This window comes from Eriocheir sinensis, chromosome 27 (assembly GCF_024679095.1).
Source record: "Eriocheir sinensis breed Jianghai 21 chromosome 27, ASM2467909v1, whole genome shotgun sequence".
Lineage (NCBI taxonomy): Eukaryota > Metazoa > Arthropoda > Malacostraca > Decapoda > Varunidae > Eriocheir > Eriocheir sinensis.
Genome location: NC_066535.1, coordinates 8,882,684 through 8,902,132, shown reverse-complemented (window position 1 = coordinate 8,902,132; position 19,449 = coordinate 8,882,684). Strand labels below are relative to the sequence as shown.

The 19,449-nt window shown below is 39.3% G+C and overlaps 1 protein-coding gene across 4 annotated transcripts; it reads right to left on the bottom strand.

Annotated features, from left to right (window-relative positions):
* Nucleotides 1–611: 611 nt before the first annotated feature.
* On the bottom strand, nt 612–18,835 carry LOC127004086 (beta-1,3-galactosyltransferase brn-like). Of its 4 annotated transcripts, none has more exons than XM_050871407.1 (3): nt 18,169–18,811; nt 15,321–15,376; nt 612–10,056 (listed from the first exon to the last, which is right to left on the bottom strand). In XM_050871407.1, exon 3 carries the CDS (start codon nt 10,054–10,056, stop codon nt 8,989–8,991), a length of 1,068 nt encoding a protein of 355 aa, XP_050727364.1. In that variant the 5' UTR covers nt 15,321–15,376; nt 18,169–18,811; the 3' UTR covers nt 612–8,988. The 4 variants fall into 4 exon arrangements, 2 of the variants coding, with proteins under 2 accessions (XP_050727364.1, XP_050727365.1); XR_007757617.1 differs by lacking the exon at nt 612–10,056 and adding an exon at nt 10,070–10,951 and having other exon boundaries at nt 18,169–18,835; XR_007757616.1 differs by lacking the exon at nt 612–10,056 and adding an exon at nt 10,080–11,009 and having other exon boundaries at nt 18,169–18,817.
* Between the last annotated feature and the right edge of the window lie 614 nt (nt 18,836–19,449).

Below are 19,449 nucleotides of genomic sequence, written 5' to 3'. Positions count from 1 at the left end.
CATGCTCTTTTCTTAGCCTCAAAATGCAGTGTAATTTCGTCGTTTCTCGGCCACTTCTCGGCTTTCCTATAGCCAAAGCCCCCAAAGCCTCTTGAGAAGTGGGATATATTTAATTATTGAGCATTATGAGGCTTATAGAATGAGGAATGCAACCTCTCAGCTCCTTAAGACCCCCATGAAGAATTAAAGGGAAAGGAATAAGAGGGTTTGCTGTGCCTGTGTCACTCTCAGGCCATTCATAGTTGGACACATAATTACCCTCACATTTCAGCACAGCTCTCACGGCTTAGGAAAAGGAGGGGGGTAGTGTAAGGCGGAGGGAAAATTATAGATGAACTGGGGGACAATATGAAGAAGGGAAAGTCAAAGTACAATTTGCTGGATCAGGGACAAGTTCCTAAAGTCAAGGTGGTGGTCACAAGGTCCCTCTCCCCAGCACTGTGTGCCAATCCTTACCACATAAACTTCCTTATGACTACAATGAGCTTGGAAGTGAGGGAAGTTGATCCTAAAAGTGGTTAAAAATTTGACTTAAACAAAACACATATGGTATGCATCCTTTCATCCTATCTTAAGACTTAAAAATATAAAAAAGGATACAGAAATTGTCATGCAGTGGGGTAGTTTACCTTAAATATTCTCAATAACTATACAGATAATAAAATACTGATAAACTGATCTTGCTACTAATTAACAAGAACATTTGGCACAATAAATAATGTTAAAAAGATACTAAGATAATCATTCTGACGCAGTATGAGAAAAGCTTAACACTGAACCAAGCATTTTGAACTTGGAATAAGAAATAGAAACAAATGTGAGCAAGAAATAATAAAAAATACAATACTTAAGAATACTTTTTTCTTAATACTGTGAAGTTATTCTATATTTTATGAAAGGCACTCAGACACAGGCCAAGACTTTCATATCAAGTATTCATGAGGTCTTAACCCGGTAGCTACGGGGATCATGTTTCTTAAAGGCCCCTCTAAGCAAATTAATGAGAAAAAGTCATCACTCACGCAAACCGTTATATGTATCAACGCATTTGTGATCAGTTTATGTATCCTCTATTTTGGGGGGTTCATGTCAAGGCAAGAATTTGGCCCGTCGCTGGTACACGGTAAAGCCACAAATTTTGCCCGTCACTGGTACACGGTAAAGCCACAAATTTGGCCCGTCGCTTCTACCGGGTTAAGAATAAATTGAACCTATTCCCCACAACTTAAGAGGAACAAAACTCACCAAGATTTCTCTGCTTTTTTGTTGTTGTTGCTCTTGCTTCACACTAAACTTTATAAAATATTGTGTTGGAATCCATATTACTGACATATTTAGGGTAACCAAGTAGGACAGCAAATGAGAATATTATTAATTCTACCACCCACAGCAAATAGTGGGAATGGTATGCTGACCAATTCATACATGCTCTTCCAGTAAGTATACTTGCAATGGTGGAGAAAGAATGACAAATTGAGCCAAGGTATAAAACCAAAATGATTAAAGTCAAATGATTTTCACACCTCACTTAATTTTCTGAACTACTTATCTGTTCCGGATATGAGTACTACTTGGAAAGGCTCATAAGATTTGCCACACATACCCTACTCAAGATCTAATGACGTACGTGTCGGTCATAAAGCCCATAGTGGTGAGCCTGGTATTGTTCTTCATTACATTAAAACTTAAAACTGAGTCTTCATTACATGTGATTCATTTCAAACTATGACTACAAACATGCTATGACCAGATCCTCAGGGCTAAAGCTACCCCCCAAAACTCAAAGATACACAAGAAATGTTAGTTATACAGAAACCATTTACCTTAGCACTACACAGGTAAAATATTAAAAACTAAACAAAGTCTACAAATAATCGGCAAGTTTGTCAATCTGTACACACCCTTTCAACACATATCCATATCAGGCAAAGTGCTACTTTTGACAATTGAACTTAGGCATAAAAATTAACTACTGTCAATAAATAAAATATTCTTATTTTTTTATACCTCAGATCCATTCTCCAGATGATTTTTTTCCATGCATGAGTACCAATTAGAAGAGTGCATGGAAATTGGCAACCAAACTCTACTGTCAGCCTTGAGTTTGCTACACAGTTGAAGTTTTCTCACCAAACTACACCCAGTACACATCCAATGTTCTATGTAGTAAAACCCTTCACATATCTGACACATAATAAGCAAGTTTCTGAAGGTGGATTGCACCACAACAGGTCTGGTGCAAATCATAATCTCTGTAGGTGCTTTCCCTCCAAAAACATGTTATGCAAAGTGTGAATTGCAAGCACCACATAATAATTTATATTTTAAGACTGAGTTTAGTTCACTGGTTATAATTTTAAACTTATTCAATGGGTTCTGGTAAGTAATATTCAGAGAGAGAAGTTAAATACAAACCATAAATTAATTATTGTTGACAAGAGACAATACAGGTTCATAAGCACAATAACAATATCAAAATTATAAATGTAACTGAGATCTGTACATATTGCAAAATATTGCAAATTTGCACATGCTTATTAGCATTTTCTGGCTCAAACAAGTGGTTTAGTTTGTACAATAAACTCACTGTTTAAAACAATGGTACAGGAAAAACAAAAAAAAAAAAAAAAAAAAAAAAGATGCTTCAAGACTGGAATCCAGCCCCACAAATCTTTAATGGCTATCAATACCTTCCCAGCCATGAGAAACATGTCAATACAGCATTCAGCATTTTAATTACAGTTTCCAGACAGCTCAAACACTCACAATCCATAGGATTTGCTGCTTACTTGAAATAACAATATGATGTATTGAACAGTTTCATGACTATAACTCCCACAGCTTAAAACTATTGCAAGTTGGAGGGAATAAGTATGCATTAAATTACATACTATGCTAGGAAAACCATCCAAGAATTCTCAATATTGTTCTAGACTAAGCAATGCAATTCTCTTATCATGCATTTCTATCCAAGCACTACATTGCCATACAAGCTTATGAAATAACATTTCATGATTGCAGCTTATAACATTTTTCCACTGTAGCCTTCAGCGTACCATGTTCCTCACCACCATCCTCCCGCCCACCTTGATCACTGTACAGTTCAATGTACTAAAAGTTTTCCTCAACCCTAACTACCTCCTCCATATTATTTGTGATATCATCATTTGTAGCTTTTACAGCAAACAGCGTTATTTAGCAATGGCCTAACTTCTCTCGGTTATTTTCATGCTTTTTCCACTCTAAGAGTTCCTTCAATCTTGTTCATGTTAAATTTATGTATAGCACTAACTTTCCAATTGATAAGTTTTGTCAGTTTTGTCAATGCTATCTTATCCCTTTCGGATCTTACTTATACCTTTGTCTTTTTGAGATTGCTTGTTTTCTCCATTAGTCTACTGCCTTTGTTTGTTGGTGCCTGTCCTCCTCCTTCTAGTGCTGCTTCCATTACAATTTTAGATACTTGTCATTTGCTTCCTCTGTATCTCCATCAACCTCATCAAGTAGATTCAAGGATTTGTTCTGAATTTTTTTTAAACTAAATTCTTCAGCCTTCTCCCTAACTACAAGAATATTTAAGGAGTTTATTCATTCACTTCTCCCTATTTCTACTTGAATTTAAGCTAGTTTTTCAATAACCAATTGGTGGTTACTGAATTTTATTTTATTTGTTACGGTCACATTTCACTTTGTCCAAATTTTCAGAGAGAATAAAGTAAATTTCATTCTTTGTCTCTCCAATGGAACTTTTCCAGGTCCACCTGTTCACTTTTTTTTCGAAAAGTCTACTCATGACTCAGTCTGTTTCTTTCCGCATATTCAACAAGTTGATTTCCTTGTCCATTTTCTGTACTTTTTCCAAAATGGCCAGTTAGCAATTTAACATTTTGGATACGTACAAAAAACTGGTGAGGTGATCTACTTGTTGAATTTCAACAAACATTTTTGGTGCCCACTTTGGTATTAAAGTCTCCCAAGACTATTGAAAACTATGTTTCATGTTTCTTCATTGCTACTTCCATATCCTCATAAAACATTTTACTTCATTGTCATTGTATGTTGACGTTGGTGTATAACCCTGAAGTATTTTAAGTTTGTATCTTTTATTCAACTTGATATTAATTACTGCTACTCTTTTGTCAATCCTGATGAATTCTTCTATGTTCCCTGTTAAATTCTTGTTAATTAAAAATCAAACCCCACATTCCTCCTTTTTTACAAGACATTTATAGCACAAAATATGTCTGTCAGGCAATGCTATGAATGCCTCACCCATCCTCCTATCACCACTGATACTTACAATGACCCACTTAATATCTCTCAGTTTTTATAGCAATATAGCAATACAGTGATGATGATGAGAAGGAAAATCTAGAAATAATCATCATTATCAGTGACGTTGGACTGCCTCGGAAGATCTTACATCATGTGGAATAACAATATCATTAATTATACACAAACTGTCAAAGCACCAAAGCTAATACTCCAAATTTGTAATGTATGCCATCAAGCTTATGACTACCTACAAAACATTATCACTAAAATAATAACATAATTTTAATCTCAACATCTTCTCATCCTCGTAAAAAGACATGACTACCAATTTTTGAAAACACATTCACATTTATGATATCATTAAATTAAAGATTCTTAAATGAACACAAAACATATATGCAAGGAAAATTGCTATCATCAAAACTGTACTTTGGTATATAACTGGCAAAAAGAGAAGGATTAAAGGATTACACAATCTCAGCCTTTCAAACATTCCTGTGTGTGTGTGTGTGTGTGTGTGTGTGTGTGTGTGTGTGTGTGGTGTGTGTGTGTGTGTGTGTGTGTGTGTGTGTGGAAAAATAAAAAAAAAAAAAAAAGACAGCAAAGTGGGCAAAAGAAAGGTGGGATGCCGACAGGAGGAGAAAGCTGTCCTCTAACCAAACCGACCCGAAACAGTGGTGAGGGCTGGTGAAGGCACAGCAAGACCTTACCCCCCCAAGAACGTATCCCGCCCCTGAGGAAACCTGACGGAGACCTGGCCATCACCAGCCGGGAAAAGGCTGACCTGCTGGCCTGTCACTTTAGTCAAAAGATGACAACCCAGGAACCAGACAGGCAGCCGCCCACCCTTCCCCAACTCATCGCCTCAAGACTTCTCGCAGTAGAGAAGAGATCATCTCTATCCACCTCATCAAACTTATTTACCAACTTATACAGCGTGATCAGATCTCTCTCCGTTCTTTGTTCGTGTGTGTGTGTGTGTGTGTGTATGTGTGTGTGTATTTACCTAGTTGTATTTATCTAGTTGTGAAATACAGGAAAAGAGCTGTACTAGGCTCGTGCTGTCCCGTCTCCATAATGCTTATTATCCAGTTCAGGTTTAAATTCATGAATCGTTTTTGCACACACAGTCTCCTCGTCAAGTCCGTTCCATGTTGTTATGCTTCTGTGTGTGTGGGTGTGTGTGTGTGTGTATTTACCTAGTTGTATTTACCTAGTTGTAGTTTTACAGGGCCTGGGCTTACGCTCGTGTGGTCCCGTCTCTGTATCTGTATTTGTCCAACTTCTCCTTAAAGCTTTGCACACTCTTTGCCGATACTACATCCTCACTTGGTCTGTTCCAAACCTCTATATTTCTTTGCAGGAAGCTATATTTCTTTATGTCTCTCAAGCATCTTCCTTTCCTCAATTTTTTACTGTGTTTACAGGGTACCTGGTGGCAATACGAGTCCAACACGTGATCAGGCTGTGGTGAATTACACACACACACACACACACACACCTGTGTGTGTGGAGCGAGAGAGAAACGAGAGGACATGGAAAGAAGTTGAGGGCGACCATGTGTAGGCGAGATGTGAAAAAGTTTAGCTTCCCAAACAGAAGCACTGAGCTGTGGAATGGACTGGAGGAGGTGGTTTGTGCAAGAAACATTCATGATTTTAAGGAAAAGTTGGGTAAGAGAGGATATGGAGACGGGACAGCGCGAGCATAGTTCTTTTCCTGTATATCACAACTAGGTAAACACACACACACACACACACACACACACACACACACACACACACAGATTACTTGACCAACTTGAGTAAACAATTTACCTAATCTTTCAAGTGGCAGTAATCCTTCAGTGGCTTATGAAAACGACTCACTGAAACCAAGACACAACATTTTGTTAACAAAATAGATCACAATTGCACAACCAGCTTAAGAAGCTATGAATTAATTTGTAATTTTTCCTCAGAAAATAATTTTGGAACTCATTGGTTATACTATACCTTTTCAGGTATCTAAAATTTGTCTCAAGTGAAAATTATAAATATATAAGACTTGAGCTGATCATGTCTGGACAACAAACTGTATTGAGCTGCTTGCCTCCTCCCCTCCCCCCTTGACAAGCCTAGTAATGCTAGACGAGTGGCTCTACCAGCTGAGTAAGTCCTATGTACCACTACAGCTTAATGACTCATTCTAATATTGCACCACCTTTCTCCAGCATGTCAAACCTTTCAGTTTACCCACTGCTTCCTGTCACTGTAGAAAATATACAAGCTCTCTTACAATATGAATGTAACACAGAAATGATTTAAAGTCAAATCATGTAACTTGAAAAAGAGATTCAGAACATGCAAAATGCACAACCTAATACTACCTACTGTCACAGCAAAAACCATCATTACCATACTCATGCAAATATCAGGACATAGATATAACTGGAGAAGAAACACAAATCTATACTGATAAAACTATGGAAATACACATGTGAATATCAAAAATATTAATGTCAATCTATAGCCTCAGACTTGCTTTGTGTACTGAGCAAATCATTGGCTGTCAGGAACGGGCAAGATGACTACGACTGCAGGGAACCAAACCATAGTCACCATCAACCAATTGGTTCCCTAAGCCCCCTCCCTCCCTCCTCTTTATTCCAGGGTAGTGATGGTTAATAACTTTACTGTTGACCAACTCCAACTTCTTTTTCTATAAACTAATAATCTTGATATGAATAAGATTGTCTTATGGCTTAGGTAAATTTGCATCTGAGATAACAAAAATAACCTCACCTAATCAATGACAACTCTAGGAATGGGGCAGAGCTCTGGGGGACTAGTTGCTGTTGGCAACTATGATATGGCATTAAAGAAAGGCCAATCAGCATGAGATAATGCTTATGAGGTGAAACACAGCAAAAAGGCTGTGGTATTAGTCCACAGCAAATCAGTTAAATGACACTGAAGGGTGTGGCTCTAAATCTTAATGGTTCAGCATTTTAGCCCTGACTGAGTGCCATTTGGAGATAGGAAATGTTTGTTGATTTATATGCACCAATCTAATTAGTACTCATATTATGAGAAAAATCTGAAAAATATTAAAATTTACCATGTCAAAAGATTGCTAGCGGAGACAGTGGCTGAGTGATCTGCATGCGGGCATGGTGTCTTGGAGGATTTGGGTTTAAGTTCCACTCACCGCTACAAGCTGACAATTTTAAGTCATTACTGAGTGGCCTGTCCTGATGATCACCTAATAAACTGGACTCTAGTGAAACTCTTTAAAGATGATCAAGTGGATCTCCGAGAGGATAGCACGAGGCAAGCAAGAATGTCACCACTATAAACTACTTGTCTGTGCCACTAACAGGCTGGGGCTGATCAACAGGCTCCATCCTGAAAGCCTACTGGTGTTAAAGGCCAAATGTAAAAACAATAATAAAAAAATCCCTTTAACAATGATCCCTCTTAATGTACAATGACAATTTTTTCAGATATTTTCCTGTTATGAGTGGTAACTGAAATGGTGCATAAGACTTGACAAATATACCCTTATCCTTTCCAATTATTTAAACAACAAAGCCCTGTGTCAGACCTAGAATGTGTTATTTAAACCAGGCACCCTGAAGCAATGAGCTGAACTACCCAAAGAACACCACTCTGTGAGACTTTAAGCACTCAGCAGTTGCTGAATGGTCAGCCTGCGAGCACGGTGTCCTGGAGGACCCAAGTTCAAGTTCCGCCCCCTACTAAAGCTGACAATTTTCAGTCAGTACCAGGTGGCTGAAGACAACCCACATGCTGTCCTGATGAACCACTATCAACCCAGACTCTAGCAAAACTCTCTCAAGAGGATCAATTGGAGTTCTGGGTGGGCAGCATAAGCCAGCAAAAATGGCACCACTAAAAACTATTTGCCTGGGCCAAAAATGGGCTGGGGCCAGTCAACAGGGCACCTCATGAAAGCCTACCAGTGCAATAAGCCCAATGAAAAAAAGAAAAAAAAATAGTATGGCTAAGATTTTAGGCCTCTGAAAGCTTAAAATTAAGGGTGCCTTCAACCTAGCAATCGGAAGTAATAAGATGAATTACCTAGAGGGTGTTACTGCCTGTTAAAGGCAACTTGAGGCACCTACAGTCAGTGACCAGAGTATCATCTCATAGATAAATAGCTAATCTTATGGTCCCTGCTACCAACACACGCAAAGTAAACAAAATAAATAAATAAATAAATAAACATGTTTGCATATACGTACTCCCAAATTACGTCAACTTTCACAAGTTTATAATGATCTGCATTTAACCACAAGTAGTAAAACAACTCAATGAGTCAATGGGGTACAGAAAGATAAAAGGAAGGAAACCCAATATCCTTCTGAAGAAAATGTAAATAATTATATTAAACAAAAGGCTATAGAAGGAAGACTACACAAAATATTGCTACAAAAAAAGGGCCTACGATTATTTATCACCCCACTGCCATTAGTCTAACAGAGGTTTTCAGCCAACTGATAGCCTTTAAAGATCTATACTTGATTGCTTAGGTAAAGCATTTGGTATGAAAGACCAAGACATGCTGCTTCCTTAAATTCCTGTAACAATATCAATAAGAAAAGTAAATGCAATATGCCTAAAAGCAATAAGATTCAGTGCAACATTTCTTACAAGTAAATACATGTTGGTGACAGACGTGTAGTAGATACATCCCTCAATGGAAGATGTGTTAAGCATTTCCAGCAGACCTCTGTTCATTCCACACTTGCTGAATCTCCTGAGGACTGTCAAAACCATGGGAGGCAATAACCCACTTGAACCCTTCCTTATCATAGAGCTTGCGGTAAAAATAAAACTCCTTGTGGTGGAAAGGCTTGATGCCTGCCTTCTTTGCTGCCATCCCAAGGAATACGTCATCAAAGCGGAAGTGATTGGTGTAAATACTGCCAAAATACAAGTCTTCAAGGCTCTTCCTGGACAACACGTAAGCGCCGGCGGTGACATAAGGAGGCCATTTGGAGTAAGGGTATTCGTCAAGTGACATGTACCACTTGCTGAATATCCATCTGATGGGTGCCGAGTTGTCAAACACATAACCTGCGTATAAGTCTTCCTGGTACTCATTCATGGCTGTCACAATGTACTTATCCAGGTACTGAGGATAGTTACTGGGATTCCTCAAAAAACGTAACATATTTCTGGTTGACACATAATAATCATCATCAACAAACAGAAAATACTTAACATTGTGACAGAAATGGTATGTCCAGTGTAGTCCCATCATAGTTTTTACTGTATTATTGAAATAAGAGTCAACAAAATCAGCCTGAATAATATCTTTGTGTTCTTCAATTTCCTTTTCCAGCAACTTCTGAGAGTTTGATTCATGTACACTCATGCCAACGAGGAAAACTGTTCGTATCTCCACATCTGAGAAGCGACTTTCAAAACCCCAAGAATTACGAATCGCTTTTCTTTTATCAAAATTTACTATTGCAGATTTCACAACATACATAAGTCGTACAGAGTCTTTACCTTTGCACTTTTCATTCAGGTATGTGTAAGGGAATGTAAATTCATTCACAGGCTTTACACTAACCTCTTCCCCTGCCTTAAGTTGGGTCATTAGAGGTGCCAGGGGGTAGGGGGGTCCCCAGTGTGTATAATAACTTGTGTATGACCAGGCAAGCAGGTACTGGTACAAGCCACTCATATAAAAAAATGCCAGCACAAGCCCAAGCCAGATCCATGGTAGAGTACGTCGCCTTGGCATAACGCTCTTGTAACAACATATCATCTGGAAGGAGGGAAAAGTTGGCATGAAGATGTCAGAATGGTAAGACTATTGGTATTACTATTATTACTATACAAATATTTCTATAGTTGCAGTTAGTACCAATACTGCTGCTACTATAACTGATATTATTCCTACTACTGAACAACTACCGTATTTGATGGCTCATAAGATGCATGGGCTTATAAGACGCACCCCCAATTTCAATAGGCATTTGAAAAAAATATTATAAACAGGTTTGAAGAACGAGTGTCAGGTCAAGATTTTTCGCCCGACATTCGCAGCCCTCCCCTCTATCAGGTCATTATTAAAGTTTCACATGTATTCAGATCCTTATCAAATCCTAATACTTTACATTTAAAACCCTTAATATTTGATGGGACCTGCCAGAATTGGTCCTTCTTATAGACTCGAGGGTACTGCTTTGAAATGTAAACAAAAATGGCGGAGACAGTGACATTCAGAGGGGTAACGGGTATAAAGTTTGTGCATCATATTTCTTTATTATTATTCTACATCATAATTCTAGTTGTTGTAATATTCTAGTACATTTTTAAAACATAAGAAAGTGTAAAGTTTCAAACTTGAATGTGCTTCAATGTTTGTTGAACATGTATGCAAAGTAAGAATGTTAATTGGGGGGCTCCCGTGGTCCCGTGGTAGAGTCTCTGCCTTGCGCTTCGGCGGGGTGCTAAGGCGTGGGTTCGAGACCTATCAGTTACCATGGTGGAAAGGTGGGCTCTTTCCGACACCCTCAGCCCCGTTGTTGGGCCTCCTCCTTGAAAAGAATTGGGTATCTCTCTACCAGCCATCTGGGGGGTTGCGCGGCATGCACCGCCTTCCTCCATTGGGGTATATCCCCCCCCCTGGGGCTGTCAGGGGCCGGCCAGGCAAGGTGCTGCATGTAAACAATCCACCGCCATGAAGCACAGAACAGAAGGGCATGGAGGGGCAGACTGCAGTAATAATAATAATAATAATAATAATAATAATAATAATAATAATAATAATAATAATAATAATAATAATAATAATAATAATAATAATAATAATAATAATAATAATAATAATAATAATAATAATAATAATAATAATACAGGTTGAAAATCCTTTATCCAAAATTCCAAAATCCAAAAGATTTTAGAATGCTGACGCTTTTTTTTTTTTTTTTTTTTTTCGCCACCTTGCGGGTGGGGACACAAGCTATATGGAGGCTGTCAGGGTCAAGTGTGTACGTCCCCCCGAGGAGGGACCACAGACTCTTGCCGGGTGACGGCTCATGAAGGGGATGGCCTACACAAAGCCTAATGGCCTTATGTAGGCCATTAGGCCTCTTGCAGTCTCCCTATGTTCTTATGATACAGGTAACTCTCGATTTACGCGAGTATTGTGTCCTTGAAGAGGTCATGTAAATAAAAAAAAATGTAAATCAAACAAGAGGTAGGTTTCTCTCGAAAAATAAATATGCATGTCATTCAGTGGAGAGAGAGAGAGAGAGAGAGAGAGAGAGAGAGAGAGAGAGTGAGAGAGAGAGAGAGAGAGAGAGAGAGAGAAGAGAGAGAGAGAGAGAGAGAGAGAGAGAGAGAGAGAGAGAGAGAGAGAGAGAGAGAGAGAGAGAGAGAGAGAGAGAGAGAGAGAGAGAGAGAGAGGAGAGAGAGAGAGAGAGAGAGAGAGAGAGAGAGAGAGAGAGAGAGAGAGAGAGAGAGAGAGAGAGAGAGAGAGAGAGAGAGAGAGAGAGAGAGAGAGAGAGAGAGAGAGAGAGAGAGAGAGAGAGAGAGAGAGAGAGAGAGAGAGAGAGAGAGAGAGAGAGAGAGAGAGAGAGAGGAGAGAGAGAGAGAGAGAGAGAGAGAGAGAGAGAGAGAGAGAGAGAGAGAGAGAGAGAGAGAGAGAGAGAGAGAGAGAGAGAGAGAGAGAGAGATCCATATATATAGAGAGATACATTCCAGGCACTCAGTCTCAGCTTCACTTCTTGTGAGGAAGAAATGAGGGACACCATGCCGTACCGTACCGTATAGCTGGTACAGTTAGTACTGGTACTGGTACCGGTACCTGCCCACCCCTATTGTTGAGTAGCGTGGCAGCGTGGGAACTGTATTGTTGTTCAAGTGGCACGCGTGAAGAACTGTGCTCAGCTGTGTGGCCGCGGCGCCGTGTGAGTCCATTTGCGTGAGACATCTGGTGGCCACTCCATAAAATATCGCGTATAAGTGAGAAAACGTGTAAATTAAACATTTATTTGGATTTTGGTCCCCGCGTTATTTTAAAAACGCGTAAATCAAACTCGCATAAATCGAGTTACCTGTAGACCGACTATCAGCTGACGTCACCCTAGCCGACCAAGTCGGTCTTTCGACGAGGACTGGCATGTCTCTTTGTATAAGTGGAAGACGTGAGCATGGGTTCCCTTTGTTCGCCACAAGACGAGAGTGCTCAAAGTGGAAAACAATGGGAACAGTCTCAGTTAAGGTTACCACCTTGAGCTAAAAAAAATAAGGAATGCAACATTCCATTCTCCAATACAGAACGAATCCATATGCTAAGGAACGGGTAGCAACCCTAAAATTTCTCTAGCCTGCCATGACTGACAGCTGCTGCCTGCTGCTGGTGAAGGTAGGAGGAAGGGGGGAGGGACGTTACGACGTTTATTTTACAACTATTTCAGGACGACCCTTGACAAATATTATTTTATGGACTGGTTTTGTGGTTCACTGAAAAATGCGCTCACTACTGTTTTAAAATACTGAATTTTATCTGCTTAACCATTCAGACAACCAAATACGGAACAAATGGCAAATGTAAAGTTAGGTTTGGTTAGTTTAAATCTATTCAGCACACAGTGTGGGGTGGCAATAATACGTAATGCAGTGCAAGACAGGACATGGTGGAGGCGGTCCACTATACGAGGGTCAGTGTTGTGAGAAATACCTCCTCGCAGAAATAAGTCGCTCTGCTGTTCAATATGCATGCACACTGGGGGAATACACAACAGGAAAACATTAATTTGTCTGGTTTTGTTCTTGTTTGTCCACTTGTGATATTTATGAGCGGTGAGTGAAATATAGAAACAGTAAACAAGTTCAACCTCTTTGCAAGCTATTTTGCGGCAGCGGCAAGTGCATAACAGGAAATTGAAAAGTCAGTCATTTAGTGATTTAAAAAAAAAAAAAAAAAAAAAAAAATCTCCATAATAAATAGAATCATATTTTGTCCAGAAATAAGCAGTCAGCATCTAATCCCCAATAATCCCCTATTTCAGTTTTCATTTTATGTAGATTCAAATAAAAATATTCTGAAATACAAAAAAATTCAAAATCTGGAACCCTTTCAGTCCCAGGCATTTTAGATAAGGGATTCTCAACCTGTAATAACAATAATAATTCACAGAATACTGTAACTATTACTGAGCTGGGCATTACTGTTTACAATGATACCATGTTTTGTCTGTGTAAAGTGTCAGTGCCAAAAACAACAATGGCCATCTTGTATCTACACCAACAATGGGCGTCTGGCATCTACGGCATCAAGACAACAATCTAAAAGACTTTGTTAATTTTATATTTTAGCATTATTGTCATTTGTAATCGTTACCTAATAATTTATAAACATATATTTCATTCTGGGGACATCTGGGAACTACTGTGTCAAACGGAGGTGTTTTGGGTGTTGGTCTCGTACCAGTAACAATAACCCCTAGGCCTACCAAGACCTAACCATCGGGGTATAAGACGCAGGCTGATTTTTTAAAATCTTTTTTTTAAAAAAGGTGTCTTATATGGCAGGAAATATGGTAGTTTACTTCACACATACAAGGAAGCCAGTCAGCCTACACATGGCAGGTGCTGAGAATCAGTTATTCACCATCTGCCCTCCCTATTCATAAATCAATGTCCATGTGAAATATTTTATTGCATTTGCATCAACTAGAAATCATAGTTAATTTCTCCCATCTTCACATGACATTACTGCCAGCCCTAGAAATGATATAAATCACATTTTAATATACTGAATGCACTCTACAGATAGCCCTATTCCTTTTACTGGTGTTCTTACTCCTGATCAATGTAGCCCATGGCTTGCATTCATTTACTTTCTAATATTTTTTTTGTAAACTTAAAAAAACTTATATTGGATGATGTGAATATACTCCTTAAGGGGAGCGTCTGCCATATCTGTAATTATTAGCGTATGATCCTGATTATGTTCATGTGAAATGTATGCTTATGGAGTAATATACGGTTACTTTCAGTTCTATAAGTCGATACATAATAGCAGGTAAAAATAAAATGTAATAAAAAAAAACACTCAATTTCTCTCTCATCTAATGAGCTATGCTACTGAAAAAAAATACCAAAGAAACTTAAAGCAGAATCCAAAAGATTCAATCTGGAAAATTTTTCAATTTTGCTTTTGTTAAATAATGAGAAGTTTTTTCAATTTTGTTGGTGTATCTAACGATGTTTATTTTTTTCCGACAATTGTCCCTTAATTGAAAAGAAAACTCAGGCAAGTGTTTTATAGTGACGTGAGTGACGAGCGGAAGGGGGGGGATTCCGCACCCATAACTCTGTCATTTTTCCTTATTTCTTCGTAATATTTTGCCACAAGCTAGCAGAGGCGTTTACGCAGACATGTGATTTTTTAATCTTATCGATTTTTTTTTAAACTTCATGTCGGACGCTCTCCTTAAATTACTTAAATTTTTACAGTAACTTCAGTTTCACAGCATTTTTGAAAGAAAAATGCAATAATTTCAAGATTTGCAGCATTTAGTAATTTTAATTATCATTGTCATTCTTATCATCACTGATACTGAGCAGTGCAATGAGTAGAGCCCAAAAAGTACAAATATAAATTGTAGTCTGGAACCCTCTGTAAGATTTGGACTATTATCAGAGATTAAAGACTAAGATTTTTTTTACATATAATCATGTTACTGAAGCAGCAAAAGGGAATACATTTTTTACTTTAATGTGTTAAAATTCTCTGCACTGCACAAGTAAGAAATATTGGAATGAATTATCTGAAATGGAGGAGTTAGGAAATTATTGCAAGATAAAATTACTATAATCAATCTGATTACAATTTACAATTTTACAACTTATAAGCTCTTCCTTTCTCCTCACATTGCCTATAACAATTTACAAACTTGTACTAGTCTGTCATGCTCCAACACCAAATTTGCATTAGTCACTTGCATTGAACAAGAGGATGACACTTGTTAGGTTTACTCCTGAGTTGAGATAATTATTCCTTAAGCTATTCCTCACCAGATTATGAGATTCACTGTTGCTGTGGTTGATATTCCAAATGGAACTGGAAGTGACTGAAATAAAGAAAAAAGAGCCATTAACTAATTAAGTTATGTCAGTTTCTTGGTTGTGGGGTACAAGCAGCTCAAGGGAGAGAGAGAGAGAGAGAGAGAGAGAGAGAGAGAGAGAGAGAGAGAGAGAGAGAGAGAGAGAGAGAGAGAGAGAGAGAGAGAGAGAGAGAGAGAGAGAGAGAGAGAGAGAGAGAGAGAGAGAGAGAGAGAGAGAGAGAGAGAGAGAGAGAGAGAGAGAGAGAGAGAGAAAAAAAAAAAAAAAAAACACTAGACGCTGCTCCGAACAAGAGTAGAAAGAACAAGAGGCCAAAAGAGAGGTCAATTTCTGGTGAAGAGGTGTCTTGACACTCCTCTCTTGAAAGAGGTCAAGTTATAGGCAGGAGGAAATACAGACAAAGGAAGACTGTGCCAGGGTTTACCAGTAAAAGGGATGAAGGGATGAAGATGCTGTTAACTCTTGCATAAGGGATTTGGACAGTATTGGGATGAGCTTGAGTAGAAAGTCAAGTGCAGTGGGGCTACGGGAAGGGGGAGGCATGCAGTTAGCAAGTTCTGAAGAGCACCCAGCACAAAAATATTGGAAGAAGAAAGAAAGAGATGCAACACTGCGGCGGAATTTAAGGGGTAGGAGACTGCCAGTAAGAGGAGGGAAGTTGATAAGATGAAGAGCCTTAGACTCCACTCTGTCCAAGAGAACTGTGTGTGTGGAGCCTCCCCACATGTGAGATGCATACTCCATACGAGGGCAGACAAGGCCCCTGTATATGGACAGCATCTGGGAGGGGAAAAAGAACTGGCGGAGACGGTACAGAACGCCCAACCTCAAGGAAGCTGACTTAGTAATAGAAGAGATGTAAAGTTTTCAGTTGAGATTTTGAGTTAAGGATAGGCCAAGGATGTTTAGTGAAGAAGAAGGTGACAGCTAAGTGTTGTCAAAGAATAGGGGATAGGTATTTGGAAGATTGTGTCGAGTTAGGAGGAGAAATTGAGTTTTTGAGGAGTTGAAGGACAGCAGGTTCCTTCTACCCCAATCAGAAATGACAGCAAGGTCTGAGGTTAAGTGTTCTGTAACCTCCAGTCTGGAGTCTTGTAATTCCTGTTGGGATGGTCTTCTGTTGAAACAAGTTGAATAATGAAGTGTAGAGTCATCAGTGTACGAGTGGATAGGACAGTTTGTTGTGGAAAGATCATTGATGAATGACAGAAAAAGTTTAAATCCCACAGAAGCCTGGGCAGGAAGTGTGACTAACTGGGAACTCTGCCATTGGTTATGGAAATCTTTGAGTGACCTCAAACAAACATTTAGGCTATGCAGAAAAAAAAATCAAATTCCTCAGTGTGACAGGTGTAAAAATAGATGAAAAACAAAAATGGTGTCAAACACCAGAGTGAGATGGGTGTTTTAATGGATAAATACCATATTATGCTTTTCTGATTTTAACTGGTAAATTTCCAGTGTTTCACCAACTACACTCTGAGGTGCCAGTTCTCGGCAGTCACCGCCACGCCACACCACTACTATGCACACCAAAATGGGTTACAATTAAGTATGAAAATTAATTAAATCTAATAAATTGAAACTAACCCCCTAACAGGAGGGGCTTCCCCCTATAGACCCTATATTTCCTTCATCTATTTATTTATAGTGAAAGAAAAAATACCACAAACAAGTAATTTGTGACAGAAACAGTACTAAGAAACGTTGAAGAGCACGTTGAGGTCTATCAGAAAAGAGGTGTTGACCTGAAGGTCTGGAAGATTCTCAATGGCCTCTCTCCTGTGCATCCCTCTGAGTTATTTTCCCTCCAGACATCATCTAGAACCCGTGGAAATTCACACAGAATATTTCTACCCCACAGCAACACAGAAATACGTAGGCGATACTTCTCAGTCCAAGTGATTGCTTTGTGGAATAGCCTGCCAGACACAGTTATCCTGTCAACATCCTTAACTGTATTTAAGAGAAAACTAGCAGAGTACCTTAGTCATAGGATATACGAATTTTAACCCCTACATACTAATACCAATGTATTCTCATATATAATTTCATATGATCTCATTTTTAACTATAGTTCCTAAACACTCTGGTCAAAGAACATATCAACTCTAAATTACTTTATTTTACTTACAGCAATATAAATATAAATACTTATTTCACTTATATACATGTCATTATATTTTATAACTAGTCTTTACTTAGAGCAATCAACGCACATACCAGCAACAGCTTAATAGTTTTAGTGTTAAGAGTAATTACGCAAATATGCATTCTGCTGGCGTGGTGGCACTTGTGGGGTTCCCTTCTCGTGGAACCCGTCTAGGTAAAATGTCTAGGTAAGACCTCCTGGGTAAAGCTGGTGAGACTGGAGTGACATTTTAATTTTCAGCATTTGTCTTAAAATAACATGTCAGGAGGGTTCTGATGTGTGCGGATTCAATTTTTTCTCTGATAATGGATTATGGGAAACCACATCCTTCCATCAAACACTTTGGACCTGAAACAAATCTTTATCATCATCCCGCGCCCCGCGGTGACAGGCGACAGCCTAACCCCTGCCGTGTGTGGCTAGCTGCTAGCCTGCCTGCCCTCTGTGTGCGTCCGGCGAGCCGCCTCACCTGACGCCCTGGCCTCCTCACGGTGCACACGCTCCTTGCCCCTAGCCTAGACATCTTACCTAGACGGGTTCCACGAGAAGGGAGCCCCACAAGTGCCAACACGCCAGCAGAATGCATATTTGTGTAATTACTCTTAGCACTAAAACTATTAAGCCGCTGCTGGAAGCCCCTGTGCTCACCTGCGTATCCTGGCGCCCCCACGGCAAGCACGAGAGTTTGGGCACGACAACAATACCGGCGTGCCTCCTCGCCTCCTTTTTTCTGCTCAGTAGGGTGGGCACTGGGCACTGGGCAGGCACTGGCCGTGGCACTGGGCAGTGTGGTGTGATGGTGTCGGAGGTATTGCCTTTACAACGGCACCTTCTACTTGTGTCTATTCGTCTTGGTCTTGCAATTCTTCTAATCTTTTCTCTCTTGCCTTCCACATCCTGTAATATCTCCTTTTTTTCCTTCAGTCTTACGTCTTCGAATAGGAATTTTCCAATTATTTCCTATTCGGCTTCTTGCTGGTACGGCTGCTGCAGTTCTATATTGCTCTTCTTCTTGTGTCTTGCAGGAACGGGCACCATATCACAAAATGATTGATGTTTTCCACCTCTGCTCCACACAGCTATGCACTCTGTCTGTCTATTTGTGTGTCTGTTTCTGTCGTTTAGCTGTAGAGTATTTGACCTGCCTTGAACAATGTCACTCGATCATGATGCTGCAGTTGTCATATATTTTCTCTTCTTGTATTGGTCTTTTTTTTTCATTGTATGTATTTACTCAAACTTGTCTTATTTGCCAATTTCCAAATTCCATTTCTCGTTGTCCCACTTCCTTGTCAGTTCCTTTATCTGCTCTCTTGGTACACTGTCTATATTCCATTTGTTAACTTGGGTTCCATTATAGATTTCTTTACTGTTACTATCCATTTATAGTTTCCTTTTCCTTGCATGTCTCTTACTATAGTTTTCAGGAGCTAATTTTTTCCTTTTTTTTTTTTTTTTTTTTGGGGGGGGGGGGTATTTCGTTGGGGATATACCCCAATGGAGGAAGGCGGTGCATGCCGCGCAACCCCCCAGACGGCTGGTAGAGAGGTGCCCAATTCTTTCAAGGAGGAGGCCCAACAACGGGGCTTTTATGTGCTTTAAGTAACGTATATAGCTTATCTTTCATAATTCTTGTTTTCATCAGTGATGTTCCTATCTCCCCCTCAGTGCACATATATATGGGTGTATACTTGTCTGTCCTCCTAAGATCTGTCTTTACCATGATCTATACACTTTGTTTTCTATTTTCTGTAGGTTCTCTATGTCATGATTCTGTGTAGTTTATAATGCTAGCTGTTTCCATATAGCTCATGGCAGCACGACATTTTTCCAAAAAGTTTTCCCTATTAACCCTAGAACGGTAGGCTACGTAACGCTGCGATATAGTATTTTTTGTGGCGTCAGGAAGGTTTTTCGTCGCGGCGCGTG

Bases quoted from the DNA above. Each gene is read 5' to 3' on its own strand.
- LOC127004086 (XM_050871408.1), bottom strand. From the start codon at position 10,056: ATGATATGTTGTTACAAGAGCGTTATGCCAAGGCGACGTACTCTACCA.